Source organism: Typopeltis vanoorti, chromosome 5 (genome assembly GCF_054136105.1).
Source record: "Typopeltis vanoorti isolate ZY-2024b chromosome 5, IOZ_Tvanoo_1.0, whole genome shotgun sequence".
NCBI lineage: Eukaryota > Metazoa > Arthropoda > Arachnida > Uropygi > Thelyphonidae > Typopeltis > Typopeltis vanoorti.
The window spans coordinates 173,171,531-173,193,054 of record NC_143553.1 but is presented as its reverse complement, the minus strand read 5'-3'; the positions used below and the strand labels follow the sequence as shown (position 1 = coordinate 173,193,054).

At 36.8% G+C, this 21,524-nt stretch overlaps 1 protein-coding gene across 3 annotated transcripts in view; it reads right to left on the bottom strand.

The window, feature by feature from the left end:
• LOC150107066 (epidermal growth factor receptor kinase substrate 8-like) overlaps nt 1-21,524 on the bottom strand; it is a 379,016-nt gene that overhangs the window by 38,468 nt on the left and 319,024 nt on the right. For all 3 annotated transcript variants that reach the window (XM_090393423.1, XM_090393421.1, XM_090393422.1), the window contains exon 17: nt 19,726-19,843. In XM_090393423.1, the coding sequence (XP_090249549.1) occupies nt 19,726-19,843 (118 nt within the window). The remainder of the gene's footprint in view (nt 1-19,725; nt 19,844-21,524) is intronic.

The following is a 21,524-nucleotide window of genomic DNA, read 5'->3' as shown; positions in this document are numbered from 1 at the left end:
CCCACACCATATTAACACAAAGGAACTGTGTTCTACACGACTGACTCCTACTCTTGCTGGCTGCAATCCATCTAATATAATCAGCAGTACTCCTCCTCCTCCCCCATCCTATCTTCTCATCTTCCACGAAAATACTAAACCCTTCACATTCTATCACCAACTATAAATGCATCAGCTGTTAGCCAAGTCTCGCTATGCCTACAACTTTTGGCGAAGTTGCACTAACCAATGCCAAAAACTTCTACCTCTTGTTCCTGATACTTGTGATATTAGCATATAGAAACTATAGCATCACTTTAGCCCCCCCCCACCTTTACTTCCTGAACCGACCACCCCATTTAATGTTTTTGACTGAAACATGAAACACTAGATTCTGCACTTGCTGGTCATTCTCACTCGTTTGCTCCAAAGGTGATTTCACACACACACACACACTCGTCTGCACCTGCCCTAATTTCTTCAGATTTCCTAACTTTGTGTCCAAACTCTCAGTGGACAAAGCTCTCTAGACACCTTATTCCAAAGCCATTTAAGTGCAGTCCATCAGCATTATACAAATCTTTGCACACATTAAACTCTACATAACCTGCATTTTGATTCATTAGCTATCATTGCCTTCCTTCTCAGTTCACTTCTATCATAGCATGGCAGCAGACTCACAAACTTCACTTTCTTGCTCTTCTTTTTAGCTACTTCCAACAACTTTCACATCATCTTCCATACAATACTCCTCACCTCTCAGGTCATTGGTTCCAGCTAAAACAAAGAATTCTCTCAACTTCCCTTTCTGCACTCTGACAGCATTACTAATATTATTCATTTTCTCACAAGGGAAACAAGATTTTGCAGCACTTTTATGAAATACTCTCCTTATCATAGAATCACCATAGAGCCTCCGTAGCCCAGTCGGTATAGACAAAGCTCTTTGATTCGATTGGTGACGTGAGGAACTTTTATCAGGTCTCTTTCGATTAAAAGGTGAATTAGCCGGTCTCATATGAAAGTGGAGGTTTTTTTGTCCCTCAGAACAGGCAAAAAACGGCCCCATGAACACACACTTCTACAAGACAGAAAATAACGTCCCTAGCCCCGACATCAGGCTCTGCGATCATGCACGTAAAGTCACATCAAGTAAAAGGCCAATCCCAAATAGATGGGAAAAGGCACATGAGGAACTGGTTTCTCTTAATCATCTGGTGAAGACCTGTAATATCTGCATGGAGTAAGCTTGATATCCAATATCAGGTTCAATACCATTTTCCTTAATAATGTAGTCCACACACACACGTTATATATCTTCACTCAATTTCAAATTAAACCATTTTCCTGTATATATGCATAAATTCTGTGGATTTGCAACTTATGCATAATCCATAAACTGGTTTGTATAAAATTCTATTTGCATGCACCATACCAATTTACTGCACTGGAAATTAGATTTTCCCATATCCTTTTATATGCTTTTCAAGATCAATGAAGCTTAAATTAACATTTTATATTTTTATGATTTCCCAAATAATTCTTGATGATAGAAATCTCAATCTGGTCAAACTTTAGTTTATTCTTAACCAATTTTCTTTTCAAACTTTTCCTTAACCTTGAAGCATTCAGTATGGAAATTTCTCTAAATTCTCACATCTTTCTTTATTTTTAGAATAGTCACATGGTGATTATGTGCAATTGACATTATGACCAAGCTTTCTGAATTATGCAGTTTAGTTTGAAACTAACCATATTTTCCACTATGAGTCTTTGGACTTATGGAGGCCTGGAAATAATACTAGGATTTTATGTTGAACACTCCAAGCTTTTGATTGCTTTTTTATTTAAAGCATTAGTGTGCACTGATATGATTATATGGTGCCTGGATATTTTCTACCATTTTCCATTATTTATTATATCATTTAATAAGTTTTTAAAGTAATCAATCTAGACATCCAGAATGTCTCTTGTCCTATCTTCAATTATATCACTTTATGATCCTTGATTCCACTTGTGGTACTCTTTCCTTCATGTTTAAGCTTTCTTATAGTCTACAAAATATTTTCTCACTTTAAATATATTTATCAGGTACATTTTTCCAAAACCTTTCTCAGGAATTTTTACACATTACTTAGCTTTTTTACATTTTCTGTATATCTGTTACAAGCATGTGGTGATTAACTATCAGGAACAATTTTATGCTTCTTTTCATGGAGTTTCTTTAACCTCATAATTCCATTTTACACATAACTTCACCACAAGCTTTATCTTTTTTGCTTGATGGCAAAAAAGATAAGAGTATAAAAACCAGAATTCTTGTTTTCAAACTCCTTTATCTTTTTTTCCACAATATTTTATATTCAACTCTACAGCTTGCATCTGAGAACTGACTGATTCTATTCAAAACTTGAGTCCATTTTTTTTTGTTTCAATGTGATATTCATCAAAAAAATCAAGCAAAAAAGATAAAGCTTGTGGTGAAGTTATGTGTAAAATGGAAGTATGAGGTTAAAGAAACTCCATGAAAAGAAGCATAAAATTGTTCCTGATAGTTAATCACCACATGCTTGTAACAGATATACAGAAAATGTAAAAAAGCTAAGTAATGTGTAAAAATTCCTGAGAAAGTTTTTGGAAAAATGTACCTGATAAATATATTTAAAGTGAGAAAATATTTTGTAGACTATAAGAAAGCTTAAACATGAAGGAAAGAGTACCACAAGTGGAATCAAGGATCATAAAGTGATATAATTGAAGATAGGATAAGAGACATTCTGGATGTCTAGATTGATTACTTTAAAAACTTATTTAAAAACTTATTTATTGGCAAAAAAGATAAGAGTATAAAAACCAGAATTCTTGTTTTCAAACTCCTTTATCCTTTTTTCCACAATATTTTATATTCAACTCTACAGCTTGCATCTGAGAACTGACTGATTCTATTCAAAACTTGAGTCCATTTTTTTTTGTTTCAATGTGATATTCATTTTTATTCTACTTAGCAGGATAAAAAAAGAATATTTCCTATTCAAATCCCCTAACTTGAACCAATCTGAAGACATCACACCATCAACAATAAACATGATGTATTATTTGCTTGTCCATGTCCTGAACTTAAAAATATAGCAGATAGTTATCACTGTGTTTCCTCCCAAAACATTTCTGTGTATCTTGTATTCGTTTTTATTTTGATATGTGTGGTTTAAAGTTGAAATTAACAGAATATTATGTCTAACAGGATGTTGTTATAGGCCAGGAGGCAAATTGGTTGGGCATATAAAAAGAAGGTGATCCTAATGGGACACTTTGATTACAGGAATGTAGATCGGAAGGAGAAGATCATGTACGGGTATAAGAAAAGTGGATTTGTTTAACTTCTGAGGGATAACTATCTTAAGCAGCATGTGATAAAAGCAACTCAAGGTTTTAGAATGTTGAATTTAGCGATATACTCAAATATAGTTGTTAATGAGGTTATTAACCTCGTAGTTATTATATGGTTATTAACACTAATTTTTTTTCTCACGTGAAGGGTAATTAGATGATTTTTAATGGAACTTGTGCCATTATAACATTTATTAGACATGTATTCACAAGAATATAGTAATTTTATGAGTGCAAATATTTCAACAAGAAAGACTGGTAATCAGTGCATCAGCATAATCACAAAATGAAGAGGTGAGCCGCATGCCACCTAGTGGATCGTTACAATAAAATAATATTACAATAATAACCCAAATTTAAAATTGCATGATTTAAAATTAAATTATATTTAATTAGATAATGAAATGACACTACCTCAAGGGCTCACTTTAGTCAGTACGGGAATGGCAAACTCGAGGTATCTGATGCTGGACCATGCCTTAGTTCACATAATATACATCTATTATCTGTAGATTGGTCCCTCTCCTTTCTTTCTTTTTGCTCCTTTCCCCCAATGCTATTAGAGTATTTGAGGACTAGGGGTGAAGCTTTCCTATTTTATTTAATTTTGTCTTATGTAATGGAGCCTCTCACCTAGTAAGCAGAAGTCCCAACCCACCTGACCAACATGGGTTGAATTGGGGAACAAACTTCCTAGATATGAGGAAAGAGCCTCTGCAGCCCTACCACCTTTTTTCCTTGCATTGACTTCACTCCAAAATGCTAATATCATTGTGCCTTAATCAGAGCCACATTCAGGACTTAGGCAGAGGTTTCTGTTTGAGAAGTATATTAGTCTCCAACAAAAGTCACTCATATTGTGAATTAGGAATACAGAAGGTATAGGATTAATCTTAGAGGGGAATTTTACATAGGTACATGGAATGTACAGGGTCTACAGATGGGTACTACTCTTGATATTGTATGTAAAGAGATAAAAAAACTGACATCTGGGAATTACAGAGACCAGATGGAATGAAGGTCACTCCAAAAGACAGAATGAAAAGCTAGTTTATTCAGGAGGTGAGTGACTCAAAGCATCATTAGGTAGCTGTAATACTGAAGACAATTCAGGAAAGAACCATCTTAGTTATAATCTCATTAATGACCGAATGGTCTGTATTAGACTTAAGGCTCAACTTATCAGTGTGTCAGTTGTGGTAGTTTATGCATCCCACGCAGATAGGCATGATGAAGAGAGTGAGGAATTCTATGAAAACTTACAAATTGTTTTGAACTGCCTACCAAGGAGACGTAGTACATCTTAGGGCACTTGAATGCAAAAGTGGGAGAGTATGAGAGTTAGGCCAGTGTGGCATATTTGATTTGAGTGAACGTAACACCCATGGTGAAAGACAGTTGGAATTTGCCCATGCTAACAGATTAGTTATTACCAATATCCACTTCCAGAAACATCTATGACAGATCTATACTAGGACATCTAACATTCATAGGCCAAGGCACCAAGGACTGATTACATCCTGGCTCTCCAGCAGTAGAAGAAAAGCATCTCTGATGTGTATACTTGTCCTGGAGCATAATGTGGTACAGACCATCAGCTAGTAAATTTCAAAGTAAGACCTAAGACTCTGAAACCTCCAAAGTCAGGCACATTCCATTAGACTGGATGTTAGAGTAATCCCTAGTGGGTTCACTGAAGAAACATCAACTCAGTTGGATGATTTTTTGGAGACTAGACCAAGAGACCCATGGATATCAGATTCAATATGGGAAGTAATCGAAAGAAGGCAGTTGGAAAAACAAAGAGACACAGACAGGGATTGAAAAAAATAACAGATTACATAGAGAAGTCAGAAGAGCCATCAGGCAGGACAAGGAAAAGTTTTATACTAATAAATATCAAGAGATAGGGTTTTATATGAGAAGGCACAATTATAAAAGGATGTTTAATTTAGTTTGTGACTTAAAGCACAAGTTTAAGTCCAAATTGAATATCATCAAAGACAGGAATGGAGCAGTACTAACACAGAAGAACAGGAAATCAAAAAACAGATGGAAAGAATACAGTGAGGAACTGTACAACAGAGAGGATAAAGAAAATTTGGAGAAGCCCTCTCACCAAGAAAATTTTGATTTGCAACCTCTCCATTTAGGTTGAAAGTGCAGTAAAACAGCTTAATAGCAATAAGGTCCCCAAATGCAGATGGAATCCCAGCAGAGTTAATTAAGGCTACAAGGGGATGGAGGGGATAAGAATGTTTCATAGATTGATTACCAGAATATGCAAGACAGGATCATGGCCTAGAGACCGGAAGAAGTCAGTTTTAATTCCACTACATAAGAAAGGTCTGCGCAGTTAGCCTAGTGGCTATGTACTTCACAGCCATATGCCTAGGACACTCTTCCCCAGGCATATATGGTTGCAAAGCTCAAAGCCACTAGGCTAACTGCACGCACCTTTCTTATGTAGTGGAATTAAAACTGACTTCTTCCGGTCTCTAGGCCATGATCCTGTCTTGCATATTCTGGTAATCAATCTATGAAACACTCTTATCCCTCAATCACCCTGCAGCCTTAACTCTGCTGGGATTCCATTTGCATCTGGGGACCTTATTGCTATTAAGCTGTTTTACTGCACTTTCAACCTCATGCCTAAATGAAGGAGGTTGCAAATCTAAATTTTCTTGGTGAGAGGGCTTCTCCAAATTTTCATTATAGAATTCAATTCACATTGACGATGTGAGGAGCTTAAGGAATCTTCCTCAGCCATAGCCAAGTTAGCTGGTCTTGAGAGTGGACAGCAGGTTTTATCCACCAGTTTATCTGGGGTTTTTCATCCCCCAAGCAGGCCCCATGAACATACAAGCTACAGGATAGGATATAGTATAGTACGGCAAGGAAGGCAACGGGAAACCACCTTGCTGATAATCATTTCATTAGCATATACCCCCACCAGCTGTATGGCTGAGGGAATAGAATAGAACATAAGGAGATATGAAGGATTGCAAGAACTATAGAATTATCAGTTTAATATCTTATGCAAACAAGATTTTAGTAAAGATCATTCTAAATAGGATTGAGGTCAAAGTTGAGGCAGAGATGCCTGAGGAATAAGCAGATTTTAGGAAAGGTAATAGTACCAGAGATCAGATCCTTTGTGTTAGACAGATCATAGAAAAGTATAAAAAATTTAGACTCCCTATGGGAATGTGTTTCATAGACAACTCTAAACCTTTTGACTGTGTTCAGCATGTGAAACTGTGGGAAGTAATGAAAATAATGGGTTTTCCTCAATACACTATCAGGCTGATAGCTGACTTGTACAGGGAGAAAAAAGTCATACTTTCTTGCTTTCTCCTCACTTTTTTAGTATTTATGCTGAGGACATCATGCATGTGGCATTGGATGAGCTAAACAGGAATTAGAATAGGTGGTAGATAATCTGAGGTACACCGATGATACAGTACTTCTTTGTAATGACAAGGAAGAACTAAGACAAATCCTTCACAAAGTTAATATCAGTAAGAACAGAGGACTTCGGCTCAATCCTAGCAAGACAAAGATTATGGTTCGCAATGGAAATACAGGCGGAGAAAACAAGTGTACCTTAATGGAGAAAGAATTGAGGAAGTCAGCAAGTTCGAGTACCTGGGATCCATTTTTAATGTGAAGAATTGCTCTTCAGAAGACATCAGAAGATTATGAATGGCTAAAACAGTCACAGACTTGTCTAAGATCTAGAAGGATGGATCCATCTCCATGGGAACAAAGTTGAGAATTTTGGATGCAGCTGTTTTTTTCAACAGCGACTTATGGATGTGAGACTTGGAATCTGAGCCTCCATAGCTCAGTCAGTATACACAAAGCCCTTTGGTCGAAAAGATCTAGGTTCAATTCCCGTCAGTGATGTGAGGAACCTTCATGTGGTCTCTTTTGATCAAAGGTGAGTTAGCCAGTCTCAAATGGGGTAGGGGGTTTTCACCTGGAAACGGGTTTTTCGTCCCCCAGAACAGGCAAACTAGTCCCATGAACATATGCATGTACTGACATATGACACACCGAGATATCATATACTGAAAGGTGACAAATGGATGGTTGTCAGAAAGGATCATTAGAACTTTAAGGCTCCTTAAGGATATTGATAGAAGAAAGTTAAAATACTTTGGACAAACTGAAAGGATGGAAGGACTTTTCAGAACAGTAATAGAAAGTAAAGTTCCTGGAAAAAGTGTAAGGGGTAGACTGGCAATGAGATGGATAGACGGTGTGTCTGAAGGCTTCAACTCTTCAGAGAGTTGAAGCCTCCAGAAAAGCATACAACAGAACCACATGGTGAGGACTGGTGTGGCACATCACAGAGCATCTGAGTGACTATACAGTATCTGTTGATGTCTAATGAACAGATGAATGCATGAAATGACAGAGCATTATATTAAATTAAATTAAAAATAATAATTACTAGTTGTTTAATAAAGATATGAATGTTAGAAATACCATATTTTTTGAATAATGGCTTCACACATGTAAGAGAAAACTAAATTACATTGTTTTCTCTTGTATATGTTTGCTCATATTTTATAACAATGTTACAGCTAAGTTGGATAAAGGAAATGGATACACTATGATAATGTTGGATTTTTCTAAGGCATTTGATAGGATACCACACGATAGGCTGTTGTGTAAACTGGAGAATATGGGATTGCAACATAATCTATTGACCTGGATCAGGGGATGGTTAACAGACAGATATGAAAAAGTGGTATACAGTGGGTGTGAATCTGCCAGATTTAAGGTAACCAGTGGTGTACCTCAGGGTTCAGTCCTTGGGCCATTATTGTTCAATATATACATTAATGACTTCAAGCAGGGTCTATCATCAAATTTGCAATTGTTTGCTGATGATGCGAAGATAGGCAGGGCAATCAGGGATTCTACTGATATTCAGCAATTACAAAATGATTTGAATAGGCTGGAAATCTGGGCAAACGAAAATGGCTGTCAGTTTAATGTTAATAAGTGTAAAGTTATGCACTTTGGCATGATTAGAGATCCAGCGGCATATTATATTAGCGGGGTTATGCTACAAGAAACTGAAGAGGCAAGGGATCTTGGTGTATTGGTGGATAAGAATTTAAAGTTCAAAGGTCACATAGCAAAAGTTGCAAATACAACTCAGAAGATAATTTCTATGCTGAAACGAACCTTGACATGTAAGGATAAGGAAGTAATTTTGCCTCTTTATAAGGCTTTGATAACTTGGATTACTGTGCGCAGATTTGGTCTCCTGGGTTTCAAGGGGATAAAGAAGCTGTGGAAAGGGTGCAAAGAAGAGTTACGAAGATTATATCTGGATTATGGGATTAAGATTATGAGGACAGATTGCGAGTATGTGGATTACAGACTCTGGTTAACGAGAGAAAGAGGGGGTGATATGATAGAGTTCTATAAACTTTTGAATGGGTGTTGTAGCATGTCAAATGATGAAATTTTTCATTATATGGAAGACTGGGGCATCCATGGAAGTTAAGGTTGTTCTCAGTCGAGAAAGAGGTAAGAGCTAGGTTTTTCTCTCAGAGAGCAGCGAGTGAGTGGAATAATTTGCCCTTAGGGGTAGTGAGTGCATCTAGTGTAAATGAATTTAAGGGAAGGTATGATAGCTGGGTTGGGAAGTTTAAAGCCTCCCTTGATGAGTCCTTGACTCCCTGGAGGTCTCAGATAATAATAATATTTCATTCTATATGTCATGAGCTTCTTTCAGGGAGAAGATAGAAAAACTGGAAACAACATTTAAATTCTGAATATGAGAATGAGTCATACATCATGCATGTAATATCATGCATCTCGGTCACAGCTGTCCAGTAGGAGGAAACACTATTAGAGTTCAGAGATGTGGAAATAGAGGTATAATTAATTTAAAAATAACAAATAAATAAAAATATAAAGAATTATAAACAATTAATAGCAATCACTTCCCAAAACTTAGATATAAGGATACAGTCTGTCCAATTCAGATTAGGATGGTGGCATAGGACAATTCAAAAAATAGATGATCAATCAAATTTGAACCTACTGTACTGTAGCATCTTGGTACTGTTCCAGTGAACTCTGTGCCTAAACACGAGAAGCAAGGCCTGAACCTTCATAATCCAGAAATCTTATATAATCTTGATTTTATTTCATACTAATAGCAGAATGGCCAGTCTGTCCAAAGTAGCAAAGATGCATACACTTTGCATCTTTGCTACTTTGGACAAAGTATTCCAAAGATACTTTGGAATACTTTATTTTTTTGGAATACACAGCGGACTGCATACACTCCTCCATCTATCGCATAGCCAAATTCCTAGCTTGTCTTTTAAGCTCTTGCATTGGCCACATCCAAACTTCCATGAATCATCATCAGATTTTTTGACGAAAATGAAAAACGTAATCATTCGGCATACAGACCTCAAGATAAGCTTTGATATTCAGTCCTCATTTACTAGTGCACCTCTGGCTGACACTCTCCAACTGTTATCAGATTAGTTTCCTGCAGATATAGTTGAACTGTTTGACTTTGTCATGCACTCAGACTATTTCATCTGCAGGAACCAATTCTACAAATAGATTGAAAGAACCATGATGGGAAGTCCCTTGTCAACTACACTTGCTGATTTCCACTTAGAACATCATGGGAATCCCTATTCTCGTAAATACAAGCCCAGCCTTCCTTTTGTGTTTGATATATAGGTGATATGTTTGCCATCTGACCAGACCTGGAAAAATCTCTACTTACCTTTTTAATCAAAATCAACAGCCTACATCCACATATCAAGTTCACTATGGATAAAGAAAAGGATGGACAATTGGCCTTCCTGGAACACGGAATGTGTTATCTGCTCTAATTCCCAAACTCTCCAAGAAGAATTGAGCAGCATCCAGTGCATCTTACTACAAAATGGTTTCACCTGAAGGAAGTTTAAATGCATCTTGGATTCTTACAAGCCAATTGCCAAAACTCCTGAACCTGTACAGCAAGTCTCTATCCCATATATCACAGGCATCTCTGAGATGATTGATAAGATCCTGAAAAGATATAATTTCATTCCTACTTTTTTTCCCTATCAACAAAATCCCTTCTTGGTTACTCTCCCCCCTCTATCTCTCTCTACCTGGTGTTTACCAAGTTCGATGTGAGGGCCTCTGCTCATACTTTGGCCAAACAGGACATTGCTGAAAAATGACTACAAGAACACCAATCTTATATTAACAACAATAAACCTGAAAATTCTGGCTTTGCTCAGCACAAAGTGGACATTGACCATGATATCCTATAGTCCAAGACTTGCCTTTTACATCAGTACAGGTTTAAGTTTGAGCGGTTATTTAAAGAGATGGTGAAGAACTTCTACATCACCCAAATTTAAATTAGAATGACTCTCTCTCTATTGCCAATGAGAGAGTTTCATCCTCATCGGCAAGCAATAATGTTTCCTCCCATTTTAATTCTTTTAAAAAAAATTTTATTTAAAATAATGTTGTGCCATTTCATTATCTAACTTTATTTCAAATCAGTTAATGTTAAATTTGGGCCTTAACTGCAATCTTATTTTATTGCAACCACCTACTATGTGGCATTTGTCATGTGGCTCAGCTCTGTAAACAGGATTAACATTCTTTGTAGTAGCTTCATCTTGTGATTATGCTGATGTACTAATGATGGCCAGCTAGTTTTAAAATTAAATATACCATATTCTTTTTTATTTAATATATTCTATAAATGTATAATATAAAATTACTAAATTCTTGTGAATACATGTCTAATAAATAAAAGGCATTAACAGTGCTACCGGTTAGTGGGAGTGATCATGAGGTACTTGTTTCGGGAAATGGTGAAACAAGAAAAGGTTATTGCCAAAAAAAAAAAGAACATACGTGAATCTGTAAGGTACGCAACTATGGGAAGTTCTGTGGTTATATCATCAAATTCCTGACATGTACCCTCAAGAGGTGTACAGGATATGATAGCACTACATAAAAATTTACATCATTACTAACTTCCTACCTACAACTTTCCTCCAAATTAATCTGTTACCTGTCAAGACTCCAACATTATCAGATCTTATATTTCTATCTTCTAAAGCATTTTGTACCACCTGAGATTAGCTCTACAAACACTGATCTGTAATCAACTAGCATCAATATGCTGGGTTGAATATGAACTGTGGAAAAGATGTTGATTGCATGGGAATTCATAAGCAGTATCTCACAAAAGCAATATATAATGACATACCAAAAGTTAAGTAAATAGAGTAGGAGTAACGAGCTGTGCTGGAAAAGAAAATGTTATGAAGGAGGTAAAAGACAGTCAGTAGAAATCAGATGCATGAGGAGTGTAAAGTTCATGCGATGAAAGCAACAAGCATGGTAAAGAAAGAAAAGGAGCAATATGAGAGGAGATTGGCCAGTAAGAATAAGGATAATTGAAGGGAATTCTTTTGCCATATGGTAACCAAGAGGAAGAGTAATTATGGCAGGTTTTCACTGGTGGATAGTCATGGTAGTAGAATAACCATTACAAAAGATACAGTGGAATTATTTAAAGAGCACTTCATCGGTGTACATATCACATACTGGTGCAAATGCTACTGTGCAATATGTAGAATGGAAATAAGTATTAAGAAAATTAGAGGTGAAAGAATCAGAGGTGTATCAGGTGCTGAATGGGTTCACTGTCAGTAAGGCTGTGGGAATGGATGACATATCACCATGTATTTTTAAGAAATGTTCAAAACATTTAGCTGTACCCTTGACCTGGTTATTTATTGAAAATCTTATTATCTCGGGCAACTCCAAGGAGTTGACAGACCCATCGAGGGAGGCCCTAACATCATGTCAAGAGCAACTATTCGACATTCACACAGTATCTATCATACCTCGCCTTGAACTCATTCACGGTCAAAACACCCACAACAGACTCTGGCAGCTGATTCCACTCGTTCACCACTCTCCAAGAAAAAAAACTAGTTCTAACACCCCTGCTAACCACACTCTTGCCCAGCTTCCATGTATGGCCCCTAATCCTCCTGCTACCAATCCTATTCTCAAAAATATCTTCTGGATTAATCCTATAGAAACCCTTCAGTAATTTGAATGACTCAATCATATCACCCATTTTCCACTTATCAATCAATTTTTGCAACCCACAAATCTTCAACCTGTTCTCATTAGGTTCATTCCACAGACCTGCTATCATCTTGGTCACTCGTCTCTGGATCCCCTCCACCTCCTCCCCATCAAGAAGAAACACCTGGCGCCCATATCTGGGCACAGTAGTCTAGATGGGTCTTATCAAGGCTCGATATGGAGGAACAATAACTTGTTTGTCTCTGCATGTTAAAGTATTTTTCAGCAACCAAGTGATTTGATGAGCTGTTTTGGCCACTTTTGCAATGTGCCCCCTAAACTTCAACTCCCTATCCACCAACACTCCCAAATCTCTGGCCTCATCAATCTCCTGGAGTACGGTTCAACCAATGTGATATACTGCTGCTAATCTTTTCACTCCAAAATGCATAACCTTACACTTTGCCACATTAAATTGACATCCATTCCCTAGCCCAGTCCTCCAAACTATCTAAAGCATCCTGCAAAATTTTGACATCATGTGCACTCACAATTGCTCTACCCAACTTTGCATCATCAGCAAACAAGTGAACACTTCCTCTCAGATCCTTTCCTATATCGTTAATGAATAAATTGAAAAGTAGTGGTCCAAGAACAGAACCCTGCAGCACACCACTAGTCACAAGCCGTCTTTTGGACTCCACTCCTGAATAAACTCTCTGGTATTTCTCCATCAACCACCCTCCTTTCTATCTCACCAACCCTATATCCATCCCCATCTGCTTCAGTTTACTGATTAGAGTAACATGTAGTATCCTGTCAAAGGCCTTGGCAAGGTCCAGTAGAATCACTGTAAACCCATTACCCTTATCCAGTTCAGTCGTCACTGTGTTATAAAACATGAGCAAGTTACTGAGGCATGATCTACCCTTCACAAAACCACGTTGTCCCACATACAGTATCCCATTTTCATCTACCATTCTTCTGTTGACTAATTTCTCCAAGACCTTGACAACAATTCCTGATATGCTAATCGGTCGGTAATTTATAACAGCAGTCTTGGAACCTCCTTTATGCAGTGGAACTATTTTCCCCCTCTTTCCACCCCCTCGGGACTAACCCAGACCCGAGACTCAAATTAAACAAAATGGTCAAGGGTACTGATAATTCTTTAGCCGCTTCACATACGACACGAGCTGGTATACCATCCAATCCCACAGATTTATTGACATTGAGGTTTTGCAATAGACTACTCATCTCCACTTCATTCACCACAATTCCCATATAAGCTGTTGGTTCTTCCATTTCTGCAATCTTGCAAAGTGCTCGCTCAGTAATTAAACTATATCAGCTGATTCAGTTACCTCCCTACCATTGGCATTCTTTAAAATCATTCTGGCATATACATTTTTCCTTTTACTTGCAACATATCAAAAAACTGTTTAGGATTCTCTTTAGCCTGCATGGCCAATGTTCTTTCATAATCCTTCTTTGCTTTCCTTACCACACTCTTTACCCTTCTGGCCTGCGCTTTATACCGTTGATGTGCCTGCAAGTCACCATTCTCCTTAAATTCCCTCCATAGTTGTTGCTTTTTTTGCAGCTCAAGCTTAATGGTGTTATTCATCCATTTAACCCCAACTTGATTTATTATTCATACTCTAGGTATACAGTCAGCCATTGCTTCATGCAAACACTTCTTTACTGCCTCCCATGCACTATCAACTTCTAGCCTTTGCAGTTGTACATGCCATGGCACTGAACCAATCAAACTCCTAAGCTTGTCATACTTACCAGCCTGATAATTTCACATGTACCCTGTCTTAATTGTAAAATCCACACCTTTAGCCACCCTATGATCACTCTCACCAATTGGTGGCAACATGGTCATATTCGTTAGTCAAATTCTCAGATGCAATTACCAGGTCAAGCACTCTCTGACCCCTAGTATTTTCCATTACATGCTGTCGCAGATAGTTATCCCTTAATAACTGCATAAAATCCAATTCCTTCCTCCTTCCAATCAATGTTACCATAGTTGAAATCCCCCATAATAATTACCCTCCTTCCACTCATTTCTTCTATTTGCTTATGCATATTATCTCCACCATCTATTCCATCACCTGGTCTATAGCAGTACCCAACTGTATATTTAGTTCTGCTAATTTCAATCTCACACCAAATAGCCTCAAATGTGCTCTTTTCTCTATCCTGCAGTTCCACTTCTATTCTTCTTGGCTGTAGCTCATCAGCTATCATCAATAGCACTCCTTCCCCCCCCCCATTTTATTCTCCCTGTCACTCTTGAACATACCATACCCCTCACATTCAATCCCACTAGCTGTGTCAACTTCTGTCAGCCATGTTTCATTAATGCCAATAACCTGTGGTCTGGAAGTGGCAACCAAGACCAGAAATTCTTCCCTCTTGTTCCTAATATTTCTGGCATTTGTATGCATAATTGAAGAAGCCGATTTGTCCCATCCCTATTTTGATGCCTTATACTAACTATCCCATTCTGATTCATGGTCTTTTCTACTCGCTTGGGCATATTACACACATTCACATACTCAACTGTCTCCCTAAAATCTGCAAATCTACTTCTCCCCCACCCCTTATTAACTCTAGTTTCCCTGGTTCTGTAACTTCACTTCTACCACATTCGACAACACCTTTTCAAGTCTCCGCACACCAAATCCATTCAAATGTAATCCATCCATTTTATATAAATCCTTTCACCCATCGAACTCATTCCACACATCCACACCACTCATCAAACATAATTCACGCATAAAGTCATTTGCAATTATGGCCCTCCTTCTATACTCCTCACTGTCATGCCGTGGCAACAGGCTCACCATCCTAACTCTCTCACTGTTTTCTTTTGCTACCTCAAGCAATTTCTTCACATCCTCACTCATAGCCTTTTTATTTCCTTTCAAATCATTTGTACCCACTACCACTATCAATTCCTTCACCCACTGTTTTTGCATCTTAATTGACTCGCTTATATTCTTTACGGTCGCATCGGGTCGCATCGATTTTGTTAAACTTTCAACTAACACACCTCTTACTAGGGAATCTCCATACAATACATGCTCTTTCATTTTGTTTACACTCACTATCATACCCTTATTTTTTCTATCACACTTTTGCCAATTATTAGTCGGTATGCTTGTTAAAGATTTTTGCCAATTTTTGAAACTTATCGGCTGCAAGATTTGCAGCCAATATGTTTCTTAATGAGGGAAAAAAGGCAAAATAGTACCACTCCGCAAGCATGGTTCTAGGACAGAAGTTTCCAACTATATCTGCAGTTGTAATCAAGGTGTTGGAGAAGTTGGTAAGGAGTAGAATACTGAACAAGGCTGATGGATATAGGATTCTTTATAATGGTCAGGAAAGGTTTGTAATGGGCAAATCTTGCTTTAGCAATTCACTTGCATTTTATATTACAGAATGAGTGCATGTTGGATAAGAGAGATTCATATACAGTGATATTCTTGGATTCTAAAAAAATCATTTGATTACCTCATGACTAGGTGTGCAAGCTTCAAAGGATGGGAATGGGTAGTATATTGGTTAGATGGATCAGAGATTCTCCTTGAATGATACCAGTGGTTGTATATAATGGAGAAGTCTCAAAAAAAGGAGAGTAACCAGTGGTGTGTCACAGAGTTCTATTATGGGCCCCTGCTGTTCAGCTTGTTTGTTAATGATATTTCATGTGGATTGACTGGGGATCTTCAGTTGTTTGCTGATGATGCAAAGTTGGGAAGAATTATAAGCATTGCTGGTGTTAATTCCCTTCAGAAAGATTTGAATAAACTCTTAGCTTGGACAAATTATAGGGTTGTAGTTTTAACTGTGCTATACTGGGAACTATACTGTAGGAAGTGGATAAGATTCAAGATCTGGGGAATGGAGGAGTTGACAGGAGACTGAAGTTTAGAGGGCATATTGTAAATGTGGCAAAGACTGCACATTGTATTGCTGCTATGATAGCAGGTACACTAACATGTAGGGATAAGGAGGTGGTTGTGTTACTGTATGAAGAACTGGTCAGACACACTTGGACTGCTATGCTCAGATTTGCTCGCGAAGTTTTTATTGTGATGCAGAAACACTGGAGAAGTTCCAGAAACAAGTGACAGGCAATATCAGAGTTCTGGAATGTTGATTATGAAGAGAGGTAAATGGAATGTAAATCATTATTATTATTACTTGACACCTCCAAAGACTCATCGAGAGATGGCATCTACTCTACAATTCTGTCTCCATTACTCACAATCCATCAACTCCAATGAACCGCAACTACCATCATCATCTACACCACCATCAATAGCATTTACACAGACAATCACAAACAACCATGCCCACAGCAGGATTTGAACCCACAGTCGTTTGGCTGGAGAGCGGATACGCTAACTACTCGGCCAACCAGGCCAGCTTTACAGAGTTTAATGGATAAGAGGAAAAGAGACAATATGTTTAAGTTAGGGAGGGTGGTTATCAGATTAACACAGAGGTGATTATAAATTAAAGATACCAAGAAATTATATTCTTGGTTTAATCCCTTATCCAAGTGTAAGCAAACAAAGTTTGCAAGTGATGTAACTTCACAACTCGTATATAGTGGCTGATGACTTCACATCACTTGTCTTGGTATTCCATAATGCAAAGCACATATCCTTAAGGGCATGTATAATGCTATGCATTATGGGAAGGTCACTACCCTGACCAGTTTTGACCATTACTGAGGTCTCATCACTGTAAGCCAGACCCAGAATTGATACCAAGGTTAAAGTAATTGAGAAGTCATATTTCCATACACAAGTAGCTAAAAGGTGTCAACACCTTATTGACTTCTGCATTACTTCAAACTTGGTATCACTTCTTGGGCAGGCTCCCACTGATGAGACCTCAATAAAGGTCGAAACCAGTCTGGGTAGTGACCCTTCCTATAATGCATAGCATTATACATGTCTGTAAGGATATGTGCTTTTCATTATGGGATACTAAGGCAAGTGATGCAAAGTCATTAGCCTCTATATACGAGTTGCTCAGTCCATGCACAAACTTTGTTTGCTTACACTTGGATAAAGGATTAAACCAAGAATATAAGAATATAATTTCTTGGCATCTTTAATTGATAGTACAACAAAATGGAAAAATTTTCAACAGAGGTGATTATAAAAATAGGAAGTGAGAGAGAAAGAACTAGAGGTAATCCCGGGAAGTAGTGTAAGACTGCAGTGAAGAGGGGATTCCTTAACACTCCTTGGTTGGGAGTGTTAAAGATTTTATGGTTCAATATGATATGTTGTCAGTTGAATGAAACTTCCACAATGAATATGCTGATTCCATGGAGGGTATGATAATAACAATATTTAGGTAACTAATCAACTTTCTCTTTATATAAGATGTCCACCCCCAGTGATTCAAAAAAAAAAATATTTTTTCCTACAAGAATTTTCCATGGAACCAAAAGTATAAGTCTTATTGCCCAATTTCCCAATCTAAAACTTCATCACTTCACTTGAAATTGTTTCCAATTCAAGAAGTTCATCTTTGTGTTTAGTAGTGAATATTATAGGTATTCCCTCCATTCAGAGAATGAAGAGAATACCTAAATAAATCATATGTACAACGATTCTCATCTGTTTTCATTCATTTTCTTAGTCTCAGTAGTACAAATTATATTATTATTAGAGCTTCTCTAATTCTTCTGCAAGTTCAATATATTTTTCCACTGATAGTGCCTGTCTTAAATTCTACTGAGGTCGTTTTCAAATGTGAACTATTGAGATGAACCTTCAAAAAAGAATTGCTGGATGGTTCATTATTTCCAGTCAGTTCCATCCAAATAGTTCTATCACTGTTTTCTCTCCTCAACATAATTATACACAATCCTGTGCAACTTATGTTCAACTAGCCTCCAAAAATTCAATTGCTGAATGCAGTTAAATATTTCAAGTAAACTGACTGCACAGTATAACATTCCACTTGGTCAAGCTGGAAGTCTGATGTAAACCAGAAAATTAAAAATATAATTTAAGACCTGTGATCAAGACAACACATTTTTAGATATGACAACTTTAAAGATATAAAATTTATCAGATCACTATAAAGTATATCAAAAATATATGTAAAGTAATTATTATATATTTTGTAATTTTTAATTTTCGGCTACCAAAATAGTAACCCAAAGTGAAATTGTGAAATTTTTTTAATTTGAAACTTTCTGATAACCTACTGTTGACCCTGTATTAATAACCACAAATTTGAAAGAAAACAATATTTAATGCACATTTACCAAAAATGGCAATGCATTGGTTTTTTGTTATTTTTTTACAAGAAATGTTTGGCCAATCAAAATATGTTCAATACAAACAAAATCTTCCTAAGCACAACACATACAGACACTTTTATCATGCCATCTCAATCCTGAAACATGGAAGGGGAAAAAAATTCAGTATCTGGGAGCAGGAATTAATATCACACATCACAACTCATAATCAAGAATGTTGCATGAGATATGTTTACCAGAATAATTAGCAATGAAAAAATCTGTACAATTTTATGCTCAAAAATACAAGTAAAAATTACAGGGTATCTTTTTTTTATGTTAATCCTATCAAGTGAAAAGTTGGGATTTACAACCCCCCCCACCCACAAATAATTATGAAGTGCAAGTTATGCAGATAAATATAATATGCTTCTCTCCACATGTCTGAACTTACTAACCAACAAACAGTTGTAAATATTCTATACACATTTTAAAATAACCATTATTAAAATAGTTACTATTTGGTTCAACTGTTAACACATCACAAGTGTGTAAAAATTAAACAACAATAAAACTTTCAGTAAACATAGTGGCTTCTTCCTACGTTACTTCTAACAAAAGCAAAACAATGCTAATCTAAAAATATAGATTGCATATGTAATTTAAAGCAAATGGACGGATGGATTGCAAACAGGAAACATTTACAGCACAATTTACAGTACAGTACACAGACAAAGTATTTAGTATTATGAATACAAAAACACTGTGGATGATAAGTGAATCCATCAGCTCAAGCATTATTCACAAAAGCATAGCTACCAAGTACTTCACAGAAGCATCAGTTTGTTTCAACAGTCACAATAAGCTTCGCACGCACAGTACACAACTGGCATTTGGAACACAACACAAGCTCTATCTTTCTTAATCACATGATACCAGAGCTTGTCAAAAATAGCGGAATTCACCTTTTCTTCCTTGTCTTTCTCTTCTCACCCAATCTGCAGATGGTGTAGGTACTGGAATTGGTGGTCGAGGAGCATCTTGTCCCAGTCCACCAGAGCTTCCATCTCTTATTGATGAAGTCTAGAAAAAATAAAATTAAGAATGTAACTAAGAAATACAGAAAAATTTATTTCTGTATTTCTAATTTTAGTTAATATATATTTAACTGTACTAACAATGATAACAGATATCACCATCACAAAATATTATTATTATTAATTGACACCTCCAGGGAGTCCAAAGACTCATTGAAGAAATCACATCTGTAACATACGCTAAACATCTTCTTGTCAATAACAGAATTCCTACGGCTATAAATAGCTATACTGAGGAAGTTGTATTAAGACAATTAGTAAAACAGAAGATAACATTCATACTATGTAAAACACAGAAAACATAACTAAGGCTGACATTCTATCCATGAAAGGCACCAACCACATAAACTTAGATCACCTCAACATCTCTTCATCTGTCATTACTATCACATTATTTTGTAGTTAAGTGAATAATTTAAACTTATCTACAGATTTTCTATAAAAAATAAATAATAAATCCACTAAGACCTCTTATTCCCCTATAGAGAGTAGGGTAGGTCATTTCAGGCTTTACCTAACTTTTGAAGACTAAGGGGACAGTTCAATCTCCGCCAGCAGCTAATCAGAGATAGCTGGCCCAAGACGATTGCTAATTATACATGACATTCAGTGAAGAGAGACAGCTGTCATCTCATGGTCCCTACTCCTAACACTATATTTATTGTCCTTTTAGCATGAATTCTAGGGTCAATTTTCTTGAGTTTACAGGACGAAAACCCATTTGCCTGTGCCAGACATCGACTAACTTGGGAAACAGTTCAAAAAAGTCTTAAAAAAGTTCCTCTAATTAACGACTAGAACTGAACCAGGTTGCCATTCTTTGGGCAGCTTAGCACTGTGGAGGTACATGACACTTCTACTGAGCTACACTAGATATATGTGTCAAAAATAAATTAGTTTTTTCCATTATTGCAGAAAAATATATATAGTTGTATTAAATGTAAAATATGAGGGGTGGTCTGAAAAGTTCTCGGCCTTGACCATAGATGGCAAAACTATCGGCACATTTTTTTTTTTTAAGTTGGTACATCTGTCATAAGCATCCATGTGAAATTGCAAGTCATTCTATAAAGTAGTTTGTTTTAAACGCCTTTCTGAAGCAAAAGTGTTGTCTGTATCCCTTGAAATTGATAAAATTGAGTATCGTGCGGTTATAAAATACTTGTAAAAGAAGGTTTAATGCCAAAGGAAATTCATTCGAAGTTCATAAAAGTTTATGGGCACTCTTCTCCTTTGTTTTCGACAATTAAGAAATGGGCTGCCGAGTTTAAACATGGCCGTACCAGCCTTGAAGATGATCCACGTGAAGGACGTACAAAAAGTGTAACACCACCAGAAATCATTGATCAAGTGCATGATATGGTATTGGATGACTGACAAGTCAAAGTGTGTGAAATTGCTGAGACTATAGGTATTTCAAAAGAACATGTAGGATATATTTTGCATGAAGAATTGCAAATGAAAAAGCTTTGCATAAGATGGGTGCGTGCTTGCTCACAGCAAGTCAAAAACGTACTCGCATGAAAATCTCTGAACAGTGCTTGGAGTGTTTTAACAAGAATAAAACTGATTTTGTGCATCAATTTATTACTATGGGTGAGACATGGATTCACCGTTACAACAGAATCCAAACAGCAGTCAAAACAGTGGACAGAAGCTGGTTGTTC